General features: G+C 41.0%; 1 protein-coding gene and 1 long non-coding RNA gene across 6 annotated transcripts in view; one reads left to right on the top strand and one right to left on the bottom strand.

Moving 5' to 3' along the window:
- The window catches only part of FZD6 (frizzled class receptor 6), a 32,748-nt gene extending 30,524 nt beyond the window's left edge, over positions 1-2,224 (bottom strand). Inside the window, exons 1-3 of one of the 4 annotated variants that reach the window (XM_054984994.1) lie at positions 2,049-2,144; positions 1,631-1,701; positions 430-793 (exon numbers count right to left, since the gene is read on the bottom strand). In XM_054984994.1, the coding sequence (XP_054840969.1) occupies positions 430-609 (180 nt within the window). In that variant the 5' untranslated portion in view covers positions 610-793; positions 1,631-1,701; positions 2,049-2,144. The other 3 variants (XM_054984997.1, XM_054984995.1, XM_054984996.1) reach the window with 3 other exon arrangements.
- A 5,471-nt stretch (positions 2,225-7,695) lies between these two features.
- The window catches only part of LOC129333675 (uncharacterized), a 47,657-nt gene continuing 35,501 nt past the window's right edge, over positions 7,696-19,851 (top strand). For both annotated transcript variants that reach the window (XR_008597436.1, XR_008597438.1), the window contains exon 1: positions 7,696-7,812. This is a non-coding gene — a long non-coding RNA (uncharacterized LOC129333675). The remainder of the gene's footprint in view (positions 7,813-19,851) is intronic.

Below are 19,851 nucleotides of genomic sequence, written 5' to 3'. Positions count from 1 at the left end.
GCATGTGCTTCACCATTGAGGATAGTTTTAGGTGGGTAGCCATGTTGGTCTGTGGTAGAACATCAGGTTTGAGTCCAGTGGCACCTTAGAGACCAACAAGAGTTTCAGGATGTAAGCTTTTGACAGAGCTTTCAGAGAGTCTGAAGAAGGGAGGTCTGACTTTCAAAAGCTTACATTCTGTAAATCTTGTTGGTCTCTAAAGAACTACTGGACTCAAATCCTACTGCTCTACCACTGAATTATGGCAGCCTAATTCTTATGGCACCCTACTTCCCCAAAATCTCACATCTAATACACAGTAGTTAATGGAAAGCAGCAAATTATCAATCTTTTTCAAAAATATTCAAGTACACCAAATAGTGTGTAACTGCACAATGAACTGCTTACCATATTTAAATATATATCTTGGGAAAGAAGAGAATAACTCACCGTCAGGTGGGTATCTGCAGTGTCCTGATCATAATGTCCCATTATATTTGGGAAAAATGTCATATTATAGGCCATTCCAGAGCATCTCGGAGTAGTTATAGGTTCACAAGTAAAGGAGCTATGCCCCTGTATCAGTTTTAAGATAAAAATCCAAATTAGAAGATACACAAAGATTCCCATCTTCCCAGAGATTTCTGACTTCAGCACATAATCACAGTCTCTCCTAGGTGATATCTGCTTCACAGTGAAGACAACCACAGTGAAAGCACACACATCTTTTCATCTCTTAGATACAACTACAAATCACTAACAGCAGTGGAATGAACTGTTTGTTTCTCTTCATGCTGTAAAGCTAAGCTTCTCCCTGTTGCAAAATATAAAAGAACAAAAAAGTTAGTTAATAACAGCTATAACCATTGAGAGATTTTACAAGTATCAAACAGAATACACATAATAAGTTATAAAGTTTTTAGAAATAAAGTTACATCTATCAATGCAAAAGAAACTGGATTCATTCTTGGCAGCACTATCACCAGTCAAGGGGAAGCTCAATTAACCATCAATTACTTTCATACAAAATTCCTGTTTCCAAGAACTACACATACCAGGTAAAGTTCACAGCAGAACCTGCAAGAAACATCTTGATTTTCAAGACAAAGACAGGCCAAATAATAAGACCTCTAAACATGGGACACAGGCATTTCTGAGAGCTGCAAGTACCAACACTTCAGTAAAAACACACAATGCTTTTATGTAAGGCAACTAAATTCTATAACGTAACTAAAATTTAGAGCCAACAAGAAGTCTGTAAACACACAGTTTAAGCTCTCTGCAACTTGCTCTTCCCCACAGGGGAAAAATGCCTGCACCAATTAAGCTGTCAGCAAGTGTCTCATATTGCAAACTGAGCCAAGACGTGCATTCTCCTTCCCCTTCCAGGTGTTTGGTTTGTGTTGAGCTCGGCGCTCGGGGAGCCTTGCAGCTACGGCTGCTCTCTCCACCCTAGACCGGAACCGGTTTTCCAATCTCAGCCTTTCCTTCGGAGACAACGACCGAAGTGCAAGGATCGGGTCCAGTAGCACCTTCCAAGTCTAGCTAGATTTCCAAGGCATGAGCTTTCGAGAGTATCTGACGAAGGGAAGGTGCTACTACCACTGGACCCGAATTTTGCTCTTCTGCCGCAGACGGCACAGCTCCCTACCTGAAGCAATGACTGAAGCGGGAGCCTCCAAGACGCTGGTCATGAACTCCCCACCACAATTCTTGCGTTGCCTACAAAGGATAACGTAGTAGTAAAGAGGGAAGGCGAGGCCAAAGGTTTCTACAGATTTTCCACCAGCTCCCACCCCGCCAGCCACCAATCTGCCTCCGCTTTTGCACCCCCCTACTTGGATGTAAGCTCTACTGAACTCATTAGGACAACTTCCTAACAAATACGCGGTCAAGCGATCCAAGAACGGACGCAAACCTTCACTGCCACCTGCCTCTCCAGCCAGGGAGAGGAGGCCGGGCCCGCATTCCCATTGCATTAACCAGCCGACCTTCCCAGGCCCGCTCCTAAAGCAGGCGAAGAAAGCCTGCGAGGCCTGCGCCGGGTGCAAAAGGCACGCCCTCCTCACCTCAGCGAAGCGATGGCTGCACATAGCCTCGCCTCAGGGCGGCAAGAGCCGCACTGCTCACCACGGATCGTTATTCCTCCTCACCGACAAAAAGTGGCTGGTCTTACCCCTGCCGGCAGGAGAGGAAGCGCGATCGCGCGATATTTCAAAGGCCGGTGAGAAGGGAGAGGGGGCGGCGCTGACAGACTTTCCGCCCTCACAAAGAGAGGCCGCTGGCTCCCCACCTCGTCGCCTTCGTTTTTCTCTCCCCCACTCGCGCTTCGCTAACGATGGTAGAATCCAAACGGTTCCTTCCACCTGGTCTAACCAGAATAATTCTGTATCTATATAGAAGGGAGTGGATTGTATTATTTCAGACGGCAGGTGGGAGTATCGCACAGATCGATGCTGCCCTCCCTGCCTTGAAACCTCAAACTTCTGCTACTATAAACTAGCATAGCGGAATGAGGGGTATATTAGAATCTGCTGTACTAACTTTTCCTAGGAGCAAAGTCCTTTGTTGGGAGATAGGGAGGCAATAAATAAAGATTTTTGAAATATATAAAAGAAATGTGTGTATTGAGTTTTTTTTAAAGCAAAACAAAACAAATGTTCCTAAATCTTCAGTGGTTCGAGGGTTGGAGTAGATAGGGAAACCTGGGTTCAAATTCTCTCATATCCTCTCTTAATCCCATGTTTTCTCCTAACATGAAGTTCACTGTTCTGCTGGTCTCCTCATTGTTTACAACCTCCCCTTTGCTTACAACCTCACAGAGTGTGTTGTTCAGGAAAAAGTGTAAGCTGCCTTGAGCTTTTTGGAGGAACACGGGGATAAAAATTAAATAAGTATTTTACTGTCATTCCGTTTTTACTGCTTGCCTAACTCTTGGCCCAAGGGTTCAGGATGGATCGGGGAGAGTTGGGGTTGAAGAAAGGCAATATTTTTTTCTTTATGTACTTAAGTGTTTTTACCCAGTCTCTTCACAAAAAATATTCACCAGGTGGTTTACAAGTCATTAAGAACAATAAAAAAGCAAAATTGGTGCACACAACTAAAACAGCAACAAAATAACATTTAAAAACTGTGAAGGTGATGTAGGCATCTGAAGCAAGACCCACCGACTTCAACTGACTCCCTAGTAAGGTTTGTTTTTTTTTAACTTTCAAATAAATGTGTTTAGGAAGTGTAGCATGGCAAATAAGTTTTTGAAAAATAGGAAGTGGGCAAGAATTTTTCTCTTTACAAATGCAGCTGTAGATTGTTTCAAAATGGAGACCATCAATACAGGATTTAAAACATTCTGATAACTTAAAAATATGCCACTAGTCCTGGATCCATGACAATAATTTTTCTCTCCTGCTTTTTGATCCCTTAAGGAATATACTATCTATACATTTCATTCTATCCCATCCTTTTTCCAAGGCGCTCAGGGTGACATCCATGGTCCTCTCACCCAGTTCTGTCCTCAGAGTAACTTTCCTGTGAGGAACATTAGGCTAAGTGAGTGACAGGCCCAAGGTCACACAGTAAGCTGCTGTGCTGAATAGAGATTTGAACCCAAGTCTCCACGGTCCTAGTAGGGTTGCCCTTCCCCTGCTGCGGGGCAGGGGGGGAATCCCCTGCTCCCAACCTCCACCCCCTGCCTCTGCTTACTTGGCCAGCGGGGGAGGCACGGGCCTCATGGATGCGCTCCCTGGTGGCGCAGCTTGCTCCTGCAGGCCCAAAACAGCCCAGATCAGGCCCAAATTGGCCTAATTTGGGCTGCTGCTGCAGGGAGAGTGGTCCTCCATGCAGCAGTGCCTGTTCCAGGCCAGTTCAGGCCTGATTCTGGCCATCGCAGGCCCCGATTTGGTCCCAATCCAGGCCCTTGTAGAGCACGGGAGCGCTCCCGGGGCAGCCACGGCCTGCATGATGATGTCACTTCCCAGAAATGACGTTACTGCGCAGGCCCGGGGGCACATGCACGCTTCATGCACACATGAAGGAGACACCCATAAGGTAGGTGCCAGGGCCCCCACCTCCTGCTGGGAGTACAGGGGGACCTGGCAACCCTGTGTCCTAATCTCCTGTTTTATATCTTGGAACACGACTGGAAGTGTAGGAATATGCACTCCAAAAGAAGAAGGTAGATGTGGCAAAGGGTTTTGCATGCCAACATCACTCATTTTGCCTGATAGACTGCATGGCACATATGAAACCTCCAGTTCCCAGCATTTGGCATATGGGCAGCCAAATAATTCATGAGAGCTATGACCTGGATGGTATATTTCTTGACTGGATTTGGTGCATTGAATAACTGCAGCTGAGACAAAAATCAATGCTGTATAGGTATATCCTGAGGCTGAACATTACTGACCATTTTGGGATTTACATTTAAGACATGGCTTTATATCTGAGGCTTGCTGGACACATAAATATAATCAGTTGCTACTGCAATCCATCTGGATTATGGCAATTTAGCCTTAGAGTTTGCTATATTCGTGCAACATGTCTGTGCTGAAATCTGGTACCACCAAACTGAAACGATTCATGGCTGCTATGCTGCTCTACCAGTTTCACCACAGACTGACTGTGTAGCCATGGGCAAGTTACAGCACTTCCATACTGTGCTTTTATGAAATGTGCATACTCATAATTTTATTTAATAACCATCACAACCCATCATTAATGCTGGTAAAGTGCTCTGAGATGTGATGGGAAGAGAAAGTCCATCATGTAATTAGCAACCAGAATGTAATGGTGCTGAGACAAGAGGATTGGGTTCCAGAGCCCTTCTCGAGGAATTTCAGGATGTGCAGGGCCACCGTCTCACAAACTTGTAGGTGTATGGCTCATACACTTAAGTATGATGAGGAGTCGGACTGTAATCTTTATAGGCAAAGTAATTTGTAGAGCCACAGAACCACAAGAAACACTTTTTTTTTGCTCTGCCTGTCAAGAGCGGAACCATGTTGTCGCTTCTGTAATGGCGCAAGTCTCTGCTTGCACTGAGTTGAATAAAAACTCTCTGTAAGATTAAGCTGTTGAGGAGATAAAGCAAAAGTTAGTGTCTAAAGTAGAGGACTCTGTAAAAGAACAGTAAACTGCTATTTTGTCCTTCTATATCACGATGATATTTACTTTTGATTGCACCTTTGGATAGTATATATTGTATAGTATTTTGCATCCCTGCAGTTAGTGGCCGCAGTTGAGCTAGGAATGTAGCAATTATACTTTTAACATGTCTAGTCTAGCTAGAACAGATAAGGAGTTAGTATCCTGATGTGTTAATACATTTGAAAAAGAGTAGTTTCTGTTTTAGTTTACTTTAAAGAATGTGATTAAAAATCATGGTGACTTCAAGGGCGAGGACCCATAGCTCAGAGGCTAAGCAGAGTCTCTGGCATGTGTAGCTGAAAGGCCCTTGAGTAGCAGAGCTGGGGAAAGCCTTTGCCCGAGACCTTGGAGAACATAATAAGGGAGCTGAGAATCAGGGTACGTCACAGATCTGGTTTCTGGGCATGTATATTGAGGGGATTATTATAGCTCCTGAATGCAGAAGAAGGAAAATAATGTGGTGGTGGAGAAGGAGGATGGTTTTCCCAGGCTTGAGAAGGGGAGAAGATTATCCGAGTTTGAAGCCGAGGATATGGCATATACAGTACCTGGGGGTGTCAGGAAAGAATTGTTAATGACTGCCTTAGTTTCATAACCAGAAATTAAATGAGGACAAATGGTGCAAATTAAACATAGGTCTTTATTTATTAAAGGCTGATGTCACAAAGGAATGGGGCCAAGCAGCCGAACAGTTGAGCTAATTATCTTGATTGAGTAAAAAATACTTTGAACAGAAGTCTAAGCACTTTCAGTGGGAGATTGGGTCACCTTCTGCCTAGGCTTCATAGTGCCAAGTAGCATATCTCTGTGCTTATTACCCTGCTGGTAAATATAGCCCTGGGTTGCCACTGTAACACTGCAGTTGTGATGCAAATCAGACCAGAAATCTCTGTTCCTGGTATTCTTCTACCATCTCACAGGATAATATACTACAAAATGGCAACAATTGTATTTAATATGTAAGTGGCAAATGCAGGCTGGTTACAAACCCAAGCAACAGTGAGATAGAAACAGGACAACAGATTGGAGAGTGAATGGTCATGGCAAAACCTGTGAACGTTTGCTCAAGATGTTTAGATATCATTGAATTAAACAGGACATTTCCTTTTAAAGGAATGTTCTGTAAGGCGTTAGAGAGGCATTTGACCAGCTTCTGGCTTTTATGTTTTCAGTAGGATGGCTTCCATTTTTTGCTTTTTTCCAGAAGTCCAAGAATGCAACCTGATACTACTCCAACCCTGTGTCGATTAAAGTTTGCAGAGCATCATATGCAGGATACAAAGAACTTAAGAAAATATGGCCTGAAATATCTTTTTGTTGTTGTTGTTTAGCCACCCCATCCCATCCTTGTTTTTTTTTTAATATCCTTTTTGACTAAGAGTTCTAGAGAACCCAAAGCTTGCATATTGTGTTATTTCAGGTGGTCCTAATAAAAGGCATTAACATGGCTTTTGGTTTTGGATTTTGCAGTGAACAAATGTGGCCATCATATTCTTTGTGTACTTTACGAGTGCCTGCATTTCCCTGGCAGAAAAAGATTTTTCAACAGGAAGAAAAAAAGAAGATAGAAAGCCTGGCAAGGTAATAACACCTCAATTTGCCTTCTATTTACTCTTTACTTAGTGCATCAAGTAACATTAATATCCAGTATTAATGTAAAGACTATGCCTTTAATATTGACATTAGAGAATCATTTGATCAACCTCTATTTTTTATTCAACTCTGAGTTAACAGTTTTAGTTGGCAAGGGAGACTGGCAGCCAGCAAGCTGTCCAGTCTCCCACTTTTACTAATACAAAATTAGAAAAAAGAGGGCCATCCTCCCTCTACTTCCCTTCCTATGAAGGAAAAACCAACATCTAGTGCTCCCTTTCTGCACACTTTTACACACAATACAAGGGCAGGCCAGAAGCGGATCTAAACACGGAGTCCCATGCTGCTACTCTTTATGCACATTTAATTGTTAAAATTGACATGGCATTTTAAAGAACCTGTAGATAAATCAGTATAGGTGTAGTTAGTATAGGTGTAGTTAGTATAGGTGTAGTTGAAGAGCAGACAACTTATCTCAAACTAGTAGGATAGAAAGTAAAACCATTTGCTCATTAATGTTGGGCAAAACTATTTTAACTAGTGGCTGTGCGGGACTTATTTTACCATTCTATGCATAGTACAAATTTCTCTGACCTCGTTTATCATCTCTGTAAAGTTTGTGCCAGTCACATACAAAAGACATAAATAAATAAAAACCCAGCAGTGAATAAAAGCAGTATTCTTCCTTCTGTGGATTTTGGGCATTGCCAAAGCTTTGCAGTTCTACTTTATAGCCTGCCAGTTGTCTGTAAGAAATCCAAAATCAACATTTGTGGAGCAGAACAATCAATACAACAGAGCTTTGGGGGATTGCGAGCGTGGAAAATGACAGAAGAAATGATCAGTGTTTGTCTTTTCAACAGATAACAATAAAGCCCTTTCTTAAGCTGTCAAGGATGTGAACAAATTATAGAATAGGCCCTTTTATATAAAGGCAGAGCTCCCACTATATTTATTTTCAGCCCCATGCAAATCTCCTACCATTCCACTGACTTCATGTCGCCGAATTGTGTTGCAAACAGCTGAAAATGGTTCACAGAATTGCTGTGTCTATAAACTCCTGCGTTCCTATATTGCAAAGAAATATGGTTTGAGGTAATGTAATGTTTTTGCGCTGTTGTTTGGTATCTGCTTCAAAATCTGAAATTTCAAAGATAATGCTTCTGCAGTGATTGTTACTTATAAATGACATGAGTACAACTGTGATACTTTGTAAAGGAGTCGTCAACTTATGTCGGTATGGAATCATTGTTGTTTTATATTATTTATTACTGATTTTCAACTTAATCAGAATATGGCTGAACCAAAAAGTGAACCCGAGAGTAAGAAAACAGTCTGCTTTGATGGTAGTGTTGGAACTGAAAGTTCTACATTAAACTAATTTGTTTTAGAATGCACTGAGTTATGGACTTTTTTCTTAGGATGACAGGCACATAATTCATTCTGACTAGGGAAAGGAAATGACTGAGTTTGCGACTATTCAAAAAAGTAATTTATTTTAAATTGCATGAGGTAGCACATAACTATTGACCATAAAACAGCCCAAATCATCATGCGGTGAAGATTCTGACTTGTTGATCATCTGGCACTTCTCAAGTCAACATATTGCAGAGATATTTGTGAAAGATCATAATAGTAATTTTTAAAATGTACTTACCTGGAAACCCACCAACTATTTCCGATCTTCTTAGAAACTCTGTTCTGAATTAATACAGCTTTTGCAACCTGATACTGATTCATCTTTAAATTCCTATTTCTATGTCTAAAGTTGACTAATTTTAAAGAGAAATCTGGATTCTTTTTAATAAATCATAGTACTAAAGATCCAAAAAAAAATCTGAAGTGGCCTTATCTAATCACTTCTATACAAAGTAATTATCAAATAGTAAGCTTGGATAGCTTATTAAAATGCACACATTTGGCCTGCTGCTCAGCACAGAAAGCACACATACTTTCATACTAGCAGTCTGTGTTTCATAATATGATGTGGACCAGAAAATAACTGCGGCTGGCACTATTGATGTGCATCTGGGTACACAGATGTAATAACGTTGTATACTGTTTTCAAGCTAGGACATTCTAAGCATGGTTCCTGTATTAAACCAGCCTCTCTTGGGAAAATCTCCCAGTCCCTGCCTTTCTGTTGTTTGTATCATTTTAGTATAAATGGATCTCCTTAATGGATGAACTCTTAATGCCTCTGAGGAAATGAGTTCTGACTCACAAAAACTTATGCTGTAATACATTTTGTTATTTTTAAGGTGCTATCAAACTCCTGCTTTATTTTCCCAATCACTTTTGTTTTTCTACTAGATCTGTTCATGGTTAATATATTTACTTTCTGCAGCATCTACATTATTTTCCATTCCCTCTTCAGCTTAATCTAATATCTCAGTTTTTATCAATACGGCAATTCAAGTTATATAAATACAAATAATTTGGTTTAATTGGTTTAAATGAAACTTAACTTGAGGTAAACCAACAATACCTGATATTTGGTACATTTAGTTAGAGGCTACTTCTTTGTGGAGGTTTTGTTCCAGTTGGGTGTCCAAACTGGAGGGTTTTTTTCCCTTTTTAGCATCCATACGATACCATCCTAGTTTTGAAAGATCACAGCCAAAAGGTTGTTGGCCCACCATGTGGATGGGAATGTGCAGATTTTTGCAGATTCTGCCCACATCAGCACCATTTTTCTTGCCTCGTGGCTGCCATTTCTCACTCTACTCCCACAGGAAGGCTTTATTAAAAGGAGGAAATTGACATATCGCTATAGCATTATAACATCAGAATGATCTGTTCCTTGCTACAATCTACTGATTCTGAATTCCCAAATTCAATTTGTTTAAAACAAGGAAGTCTCTAGCCATTTTTGTTGTGGATATGCCTTTTCCCTTCTATTGCCACAACAAAATGGCAAGAAACTAAAAAAAAAAAACATTAAAAGCTGGGAATTCAAGGGAACTAGGAGGTTAAGGCAATAGATGCTATAGTGCTATAACCAGGGCTTTTTTCTGGGAAAAGAGGTGGTAGAACTCAGGACCACACAATGACGTCACTTTGGGTCAGCTGGAACAAGTGGGGGGAGTTTTTAAAAGTTTAAATTGCCCTTAGCAAAAATGGTCACATGGCCAGTGATCAGTGGCCCCTGATCTCCAGACAGAGTGGAGTATAGATTGCTCTCCATGCCAGCTGCGCGAAGGACAATCTAAACACCCTTCTGTCTGGAGATCAGGGGGCGGGGCCACCAGCCATGTGACCATTTTCAAGAGGTGCCAGAACTCGGTTCCACCGCATTCCAACTGAAAAAAAGCCCTGGCTATAACAATTACTAGTTGTTTATTTAAGCTAGAAAAATGCCCTTTGGTGATATAGTGGGAGAAATGGTAGCCATAGGGGGTGGGGCTGATGCAAGGAAAACTTGTTCTACTCAAGATTTCTCTGAGAGCTTCAAGTTTTCAGAAAAGCATCTGAGAGAACACAGACTACAATAAGAACTATGTCTGCAAGATGAATCCCAGAAGGCACTGAGGAACTGAAAAATCTATTCTCCTGAAAAATGATCTACTTAGTTAACATAATGAACAGGTCTTGAGTTGCTGAAAATTAGCTTGCTTCTGTCCTAGCAATGCCACAGCGGATGGTATTGTGTCACCAGGAATTGTTTCCTCCCATTGACTACAATGCAACGGAAAAGACTATTTGTTCATTTGGTATTGCATATTTTCCTGACATTTTAGAAACTGATTTTCTGTAATGCGCTGGTGAAGTGATGGACTAAGAACTATAAATTCAATTTTAATTCATTCTGCTACTATTCAAGAATGAGTCATAGTATTATATCAGTTAAAACATGTATTTAATATATACCACTAGGATTATGGAATGGTTTGTTTTTGTATTTTGTCACTATATATTATTATTTCTATTTCAATGAAGCTTTAAAAGAATTTAAAAACATTATCCTTTAGAAACATTATTTCAAATGTGTTACCTGTGTTGAAAGAACAATTAAAAGCATTGAATAATTGTTATGTAAGATTAATTTAAAGCACCTTGGGTTGGCTCCAACCAGCTTTTCTGCAGGTAAAGAAAGATGAGGTCCACACTGACCACCAAAAGGCTATGCTGGGGGGGGGGGGTCATGTGACTTGCATGGAAAAATGCTGTGTGTGGTGCAGGCTGTAATGAGGATAACTGGGTGAGATTAAGCAAAAAAATCTGGCGGGATCCAACCCTTTATCTGTTTATTAAAACCCTTCCACTAGTTCATAGATTTTATTACCAGACATGTCCCTCTGGCTAATTCTCATGTAACGTTTTCGACTCCATCTGCGAAAGCTGCACTATCTCCATTGTGCTGTTCACAGGCTACACTTATTTCAGTGTTCTTTTCTTTTGGTTGCATCAAGTGATTGAATTGGTTTTCAGATTCATAATGGTTTGGTAGCAAGTCTGATCCACATATCCATTGCCTGGTAGAAGCACGGTCAATGTGCAAACATACAGAATTATTGGAGCTTGAGGCTGAATCTGCGGGTTAAAAAAATTACCAGGAATTTGGAAACTGTAGGCTTGCATTTGAAAACAAACCATGATGTAAAAGAAATTAGCTACCAATTCCTGCACTTAGACTAACAGTGAAATCCTAAGAAGAGTTGCGCCAGTCTAAGCCCGTTGATTTCACTGTCACTAAGAGATTCTTACAAGCTTGGCTGCTTTGAACCCTAACCTACTGAATTTACCTTGTTAGGGTAATTTTAACTGTGGTATAGTGGTTAGAATGTCAGAATAGGATCTGGGAGACGCAGGTTCAAATCCCCACTTGCAGTGGAAGCTTGTTGGGTGACCCAGAGCCAGCCACATATTCTCAGGCTAACCTATCTCACAGGGTTGTTGAGAGAAGAATGCAAACCATTTCGGATCTCCATTGGGGAGAAAGGTGGGATATCAATGAAGTAAACAGATGTTGCTTCATTTGATTGTATGGATACATCTGGCTGTTCATGATTGGAAGCAAGAGAGTGGACTGGGGAAGCCATGGTCTGATCTAGCAGGGTGGTTCTTCGATTTTTAAATAATGTTAATCAAGATAAACTTTCCAAGAGCTAGATGAAAGCAAGCCCTTTCAAAGTCAAGTCCCTGGCAAGATAATTTAATTTAATCACAGCAGTGCCATGTTCCTTCCTGTCTGTGTCCGTTTCAAGCTGTGGCCTGGAACTCTACCAGTAATTACTTAAAGGGCATATCTACACTACAAAGGTTCTGGTTTTATATTGGCTTAGCTATTATGACTTCCCTCAAAAATATTTGGCTCCGACTGCTTATAACTAGTTGTGCTTAAGAGCCAGTGGCTCTGGCTGTGCATCTATAGACGTAGCTTCCCATAAGAAAATCCCACCTGCTATTTTGACCTCATCAGCACAGAATGAGGCCAACTCTTCCTTTGAACCCAAGTATAAATGAAGAAAAAATATGTATTGTCGAAGGCTTTCACGGCCGGAGAACGATGGTTGTTGGGGGTTTTCCGGGCTGTCTTGCCGTGGTCTTGGCATTGTAGTTCCTGACGTTTCGCCAGCAGCTGTGGCTGGCATCTCAGAGGTGTAGCACCAAAAGACAGAGATCTCTCAGTGTCACAGTGTGGAAAAGATGTAGGTCATTTGTATCTACTCAGGAGGGGTGGGGTTGAGCTGAGTCATTCTGTAAGAGTTTCCCAGGGTGTGGAATGCTAATGGCGGGAGGCTTCACTGTATCCTGAGGCGGTTCTTTTGCATATGGATTGGTGCTTGATGTGCTAATCTTCTCTGCAGGGCTATTGTCGGGTGTGGAGTGTTTTGTTGGCCTGGTGTTTTTCAGAACTGGAGCCCATGCTCTGTTCATTCTTAAGGTTTCTTCTTTCCTGTTGAAGTTTTGCTTATGCTTGTGAATTTCAATGGCTTCCCTGTGCAGTCTGACAAAGTAGTTGGAAGTGTTGTCCAGTATTTTGGTGTCCTGGAATAAGATATTGTGCCCTGTTTGAGTTAGGCTGTGTTCAGCCACTGCTGATTTTTCAGGCTGTCCAAGTCTGCAGTGTCTTTCATGTTCTTTTATTCTTGTCTGGATGCTACGCTTTGTGGTCCCGATGTAAACTTGTCCACAGCTGCAGGGTATACGGTATACTCCTGCAGAGGTGAGGGGATCTCTGCTGTCTTTTGCTGATCGTAGCATCTGTTGTATTTTTCGGGTGGGTCTGAATACTGCTTGAAGGTTATGCTTTTTCATAAGCTTTCCCATCTGATCAGTAATTCCTTTGATATATGGCAAAAACACTTTTCCTGTGGGAGACTGTTTTTTTTTGGTTGTTTGATTCATCCTGGGTTTGATTGCTCTTCGGATTTCATTTCTGGAGTAGCCATTTGCCTGAAGTGCGTGGTTTAGATGATTAATTTCCTCATTGAGAAAGCGCGGCTCACATATCCGTCTTGCACGATCCACTAATGTTTTCATTATGCCTCTTTTCTGTCGGGGGTGGTGATTGGAGTTTTTGTGTAAGTACCGATCAGTGTGAGTTGGTTTCCTGTAGACCTTGTGACCTAACTGAAAGTTTGCTTTGCGGATGACCAAGGTATCCAGGAATGAGAGTTTTCCCTCACTTTCTTTCTCCATTGTGAATTGTATGTTCAGGTGGATGTTGTTGAGATGATTCAAAACCCAGTGTATGGTTCCGGTTTGTGGATGATACATTCATCATTTGGAGCCATGGGGAGGAAGAATTGATGGAGTTTTTGAATCATCTCAACAACATCCACCTGAACATACAATTCACAATGGAGAAAGAAAGTGAGGGAAAACTCTCATTCCTGGATACCTTGGTCATCCGCAAAGCAAACTTTCAGTTAGGTCACAAGGTCTACAGGAAACCAACTCACACTGATCGGTACTTACACAAAAACTCCAATCACCACCCCCGACAGAAAAGAGGCATAATGAAAACATTAGTGGATCGTGCAAGACGGATATGTGAGCCGCGCTTTCTCAATGAGGAAATTAATCATCTAAACCACGCACTTCAGGCAAATGGCTACTCCAGAAATGAAATCCGAAGAGCAATCAAACCCAGGATGAATCAAACAACCAAAGAAAAACAGTCTCCCACAGGAAAAGTGTTTTTGCCATATATCAAAGGAATTACTGATCAGATGGGAAAGCTTATGAAAAAGCATAACCTTCAAGCAGTATTCAGACCCACCCGAAAAATACAACAGATGCTACGATCAGCAAAAGACAGCAGAGATCCCCTCACCTCTGCAGGAGTATACCGTATACCCTGCAGCTGTGGACAAGTTTACATCGGGACCACAAAGCGTAGCATCCAGACAAGAATAAAAGAACATGAAAGACACTGCAGACTTGGACAGCCTGAAAAATCAGCAGTGGCTGAACACAGCCTAACTCAAACAGGGCACAGTATCTTATTCCAGGACACCAAAATACTGGACAACACTTCCAACTACTTTGTCAGACTGCACAGGGAAGCCATTGAAATTCACAAGCATAAGCAAAACTTCAACAGGAAAGAAGAAACCTTAAGAATGAACAGAGCATGGGCTCCAGTTCTGAAAAACACCAGGCCAACAAAACACTCCACACCCGACAATAGCCCTGCAGAGAAGATTAGCACATCAAGCACCAATCCATATGCAAAAGAACCGCCTCAGGATACAGTGAAGCCTCCCGCCATTAGCATTCCACACCCTGGGAAACTCTTACAGAATGACTCAGCTCAACCCCACCCCTCCTGAGTAGATACAAATGACCTACATCTTTTCCACACTGTGACACTGAGAGATCTCTGTCTTTTGGTGCTACACCTCTGAAGATGCCAGCCACAGCTGCTGGCGAAACGTCAGGAACTACAATGCCAAGACCACGGCAAGACAGCCCGGAAAACCCCCAACAACCATCGAAGAAAAAATAGTTTCAGGTAGGTAGCTGTATTGATCTACAGTGGAATGGCAGGATTTGAGACCAGTGGCACCTTAGAGAACAAGATTTTTCAGGGTATACGTTTTCAAGAGTCAATGCTCCCTTCTTTAGATACAGGAAGGAGATCCCTGAGCCTTTATATCCCAGTCAGGAGGTAAGTGGGGGTGAAGCTTATTTCACTACAGATGCTAATTTCTGCTGTAATCAAGCTATATTGTACCTTTACATCCTGATTCCCTTCTTTGCTTCACCCAATATAAAGGCTCAGGGATCCCCACTCCTTCTTGTATCTGAATAAGGGAGCTTTGATTCTTGAAAGCTTACACTCTGAAAATGTTTTTGATCTCTAGGGTGCTGGACTCAAATCCTGGTGAAGAAAAAATAGGTAAATGCATATGCTCTGGAGCAGAATAATCTAAAACTATTATATGCGAAGACATTTTTTAAAGGCACTAAACTCTTCCCTGGCTATAAAAACAACTTGCCAGGCCAGGGATGGGCAACTCTTGCTGGAAAATACGCATTTAAAAAATGGAAAGGGAGGAGGGGGAACTCTAACATCCATACAAATGTATGAGTTTGCCATTTGAAAGATGGGAGCTGTTGCTGCTCCCAGCACCTTGGTGACGTAGGTGGAATTCCAGTCAGGAACCATTTCCAGATCAGTCATCAGCCAGGGAGGGGAATGTCCTTTTGTTGATGTAATATTCCCTACCACACCCACTTTCCACATTTGGCTGTGCTTACAGGGCACATTTGGTTAACAAAATCGGGCACTCCTGCTCGCTTCATCACAGACTGAGATTTCATTGTGTATCCTTTCTGCACCAATGCTTATTTTTGGCACTTCCGAAAGTCACCTCTTTGTATTTCTAATCCTATTCCACAAGAAACTTTGGCCTTGAATCAGAGGAGGGGGAAGGGGGAGAAATCAGTTTCTCTTGAATATAGGCTAGTAAGTTTTTCTCTACTGCAGTATATAGCCAGTAAAGCTATACTATAGCCTTTGTCAGGCACTCTGCTATTGAACCTAAGCTCTTATAAACAGAGGCTTAGTGATGGTTACAGCGCCTCAACAATTCTTAAACAGGAATGAGCTGAGATCCTTATTTCTCCAGGTATTATAACCCTCTGATCCCTGCCCTTCAGAATACTATGACATGCCACCTGTGTGAAAACACCAGTATTTCTTACATTTGTAATCAAAGCTTTCACAGTCCTTTAACCAAGATATAAAAACCGATCTCTTGGATGAACACTACAATGACAAAAAAAGAAGTCAAGTGAAAGAATGTGGTATAAAATGGAATCTTAAAATTACATACCCCCACACACTTCCAACAAGGATACCATCAACATTATATGGACTGATTGGCAGCAGACTATCATTATGTCAAATTCCAACCAATGGATTGAGTCTGGATCAAAAAATCCAGACAATGGGACCATGTACAGACAACAGATCTTTTTTTACAAGCCTGGGCAAAGATGTAGAATTGCAGAAAAATATGAAATGCATAAAAAATTGTAGGATGGTTGTTGTGGATTTTCCGGGCTGTATAGCCGTAGTCTTGGTATTGCAGTTCCTGATGTTTCGCCAGCAGCTGTGACTGGCATCTTCAGAGGTGTAGCACCAAAAGACAGAGGTCTCTCAGTGTCACCGTGACACTGAGAGATCTCTGTCTTTTGGTGCTACACCTCTGAAGATGCCAGTCACAGCTGCTGGAGAAACGTCAGGAACTGCAATGCCAAGTCCATGGCAATACAGCCTGGAAAATCCACAACAACCATCGTTCTCCGGCCGTGAAAGCCTTCGACAATACAAAAAATAGTAGGTTTAAAAAACCCTAAAAAAAAGAAGCAATATCTGTTTCTATAAGAATGCCACCAAGATCTTGTGGAACTATGTTGTGGAGAGATTGGTGGTCATTTTTGAGGTTGCTAGATAATCCTGAAACAAAAACGCTAAAGATTCCAGATCTTGGTTAGTGTCAACGGTGGTGAGGGAGGAGAAAAGAGGGCTAAAAAAGATAAAAGCTAGAAGAAAGAGAAAGTTGCTGAGGAGAGGAGCAAATAAAGCAAAAAGGGAAATCCGAAGAATTGTGAGGGGAAACAGAGAGGTAGATGGGTGAGGAGGAACACTAGAAAAAACATAGTTGGAAAAGATCAGAAGGGAAGGTGCCACCAGGGGGAGACAAAACTGAAGATGAAAAGATAGGTAAGTGGATGGGAGAGAAGGAAAAAGCAGGGGCTGGAAGTACTACTAGGGAGAGACAAAGAGGAAAAATGAGAAAAGGATCCAGGAAATGAGATGGTCTCTTCCATTAATCCTTGTTGCCTTACTTGCCCAAACCTGTGCAGGGAGGTTTAGGGCAGGTGGCAAGGGTATGTGAAAGATAAGGGGGCGCCTCCCACCCTACCACCATTTTGAAATCCTTCCAATAGCTATCACCATTTCAACAGACATCTTTTCTATATTGCTTTACCAATCCTGCTGACTCCAGGGAAGCAAGCATGAAAATGGCCTTGCTTTCAGTGGCAAGAAATGTGCATAACACATCATTTTATATTATTTGGGTCAAGAATACAACTTATAACAAAGCCCTAAACAGAGTTACACTACCCTTAAGAGTGAAATCCTAAGCAGAGTCAATGGGCTTAGACTGAAATAACTGTCTAGAATTGCACTGAAAATTCATTTAAGTCAATGGGCCTAGAACTGCGTAACTCAGTTAAGGATTGCACTGTTAGGCTGCTTATACTCATTTAAATCACTTACAGAATGATCTTGCACATGTTTTTTTGTAAGTAAATTTAATTGAGGTTCATGGGCTTATTCTCAAGAAAATATGGGGCTTTCAAGTAGTCAAGCCAGAGCACAGCTGCAACTAGTGAAGCATCAGGCCTCCCTCTCTAAAATTGTCCATACCATTCAATGATAACTATTGATGTGATGTGTGTGTTATGTGTCGTCAAGTCGCCTCTGACCTACGGCGACCCTATGAAGGAAAGACCTCCAAAACATCCTATCATTAACAGACTTGCTCAGATCCTGCAAATGGGAGGACGTGGCTTCTTTTATTGAGTCAAGCCATCTTGTTTTAGTTTAGGTCTTCCTCTTTTCCTACTGCTTCCACTTTTCCTAGCATTATTGACTTTTCCAGAGAATCATGTCTTCCCATGATGTGACCAAAGTACGATAGCCTTAGTTTTGTCATTTTCGCTTCTAGGGAGAATTCCGGCTTGATTTGATCTAGTTCCCAATTATTTGTCTTTTTGGCTGTCCATGGTATCTGCAAAACGCTCCTCCAGCACCACATTTCAAATGAATCAATTTTCTGTTAGCTTTCTTCACTGTCCGACTATCACGTCCATACATAGTAATGGGGAATACCATAGTTTGGATTATCTTGATCTTGGTTTCCAGAAAGACATCTTTATCTTTAAGGATCTTATCTAGCTCCCTCACAGCTGCTCTTCCAAGTCTCAATCTTCTGATTTCTTCATTGCAGTCTCCATTTTGGTTGATGATTGAGCCAAGGAATAGAAAATCTTGAACAACTTCCATTTCCTCATTGTCACCTTTAAAATTGTGTAATTCCTCAGTAGTCATTACTTTTGTCTTCTAGATGTTCAGCTGTAATCTTGCTTTGGCACTTTCTCCTTTAACCTTCATCAGTAATCGTTTCAAGTCTTCACTATTTTCTGCCAATAACATGGTGTCATCTGCATATCTCAAACTGTTAATGTTCCTTCCACCAATTTTCACTCCACCTTCTTCTAGATCTACTCCATCTTTCCTTATGATATACTCTGCATCCTTGTCAGACACCTTTGCCAATTAGAAATGTGATAGCATGTAGTATGTCTTAAATAATGCCTACCAAGTTGTATGATTCACAGGCTATCTTCACTTAATATGTGCTTTAACAATTATAATTAAGGCTAGAATTTAAAAGCAGATTTCAAATACTCTTGAATATTCATTTCAAGCAATTTCTTTCAAAAGTTAAATCACTTACATCAGCATTCTCAGCATATGTGGGAACAGGAAATGTTTGTTACATTTTAACTTGATTCAATGTCCTGTTCCTCTGTGACTGAAATATCTGTTCTGTATCACCAATAATTCACATTTTACAATTATTTAGTAATTTCTCACAATTTAAGTATTGCTAATTTACAACCCAGAACACTTTTTAAAGTTGTGCCCTTTAAATCACTAGTTGGATAATTTACCTCTTCTTTAAAACTTTGCTTTTTTTAAAAAAACAAGTCTTTAGTAACAAATATAAATAATAAAGCTAAACATCTTCTCTTTTGAAAAGGATCACTAATCCCCTTCTGCTTCAGATGAAGCTAGTAACACGATTCTTTGCAACGATTCCCTCCAACACATTGTCCTTTAGTTAATCTAAGTTCATCCAATTAAAAACATATTACATATTTGATACAATTCTCTTACTGTATAGCAGCATGCATTCAATCAAGTATAAGTAAACACTGTTGATTTTGTGTTATTGATGTGAAAAGCTTAAGGGCCATCCACACAATTTACAGTGCAATCCTAAACAGAGTTATTCCAGTCCAAACCCATTGTAATCAATGGGCTTAGACTGGAGTTAACTCTTTTTAGAATTCTGCTGTTAGTGTACTAGCAAGTGGTATATAACATCACAAGTAATCTATTGAGTTGTACCAACCTTGTGAATTAATAATGTAGGTTATTAATTCCATTAATTCCAGTAGGTTGATTCCATTACAGAAAAGCGTTAGCGTTGCAATACAGTGCCAAGCTCCTTTAAAGCACAGAAGAGGGCAAAGATGAAGCGCAATATCCTTCTGTGATTTTCAGTCATTGGGGAGCTATCCAATAAGCAGTAGCAAGCAGTGAATATTAAATGCTAGAACTCCCATACAGTTCAGCAATCGCATCATCTCTCCACTTGCCCCAGTCAGCACGTGATAATATCAAGATGCGCCAATTTGTACAATAATTGCTGTGTACATTGTTAGAAGTGGGATACTAAATACTTTTATATGCAAATTGAATAGCAGTGCCAACCACAGAATTCAATAATTCAACTCCTACCTAAAAACAGATGTTAAAGAAGCCATGGGTGAGAGATTATTTTTAGTGTTTCTGAAATATCATTTAAATTTTATTAA

The sequence above is a fragment of the Eublepharis macularius genome, chromosome 7 (genome assembly GCF_028583425.1).
Source record: "Eublepharis macularius isolate TG4126 chromosome 7, MPM_Emac_v1.0, whole genome shotgun sequence".
NCBI classification, from domain to species: domain Eukaryota; kingdom Metazoa; phylum Chordata; class Lepidosauria; order Squamata; family Eublepharidae; genus Eublepharis; species Eublepharis macularius.
This window is presented reverse-complemented; position numbering and strand designations above follow the sequence as displayed.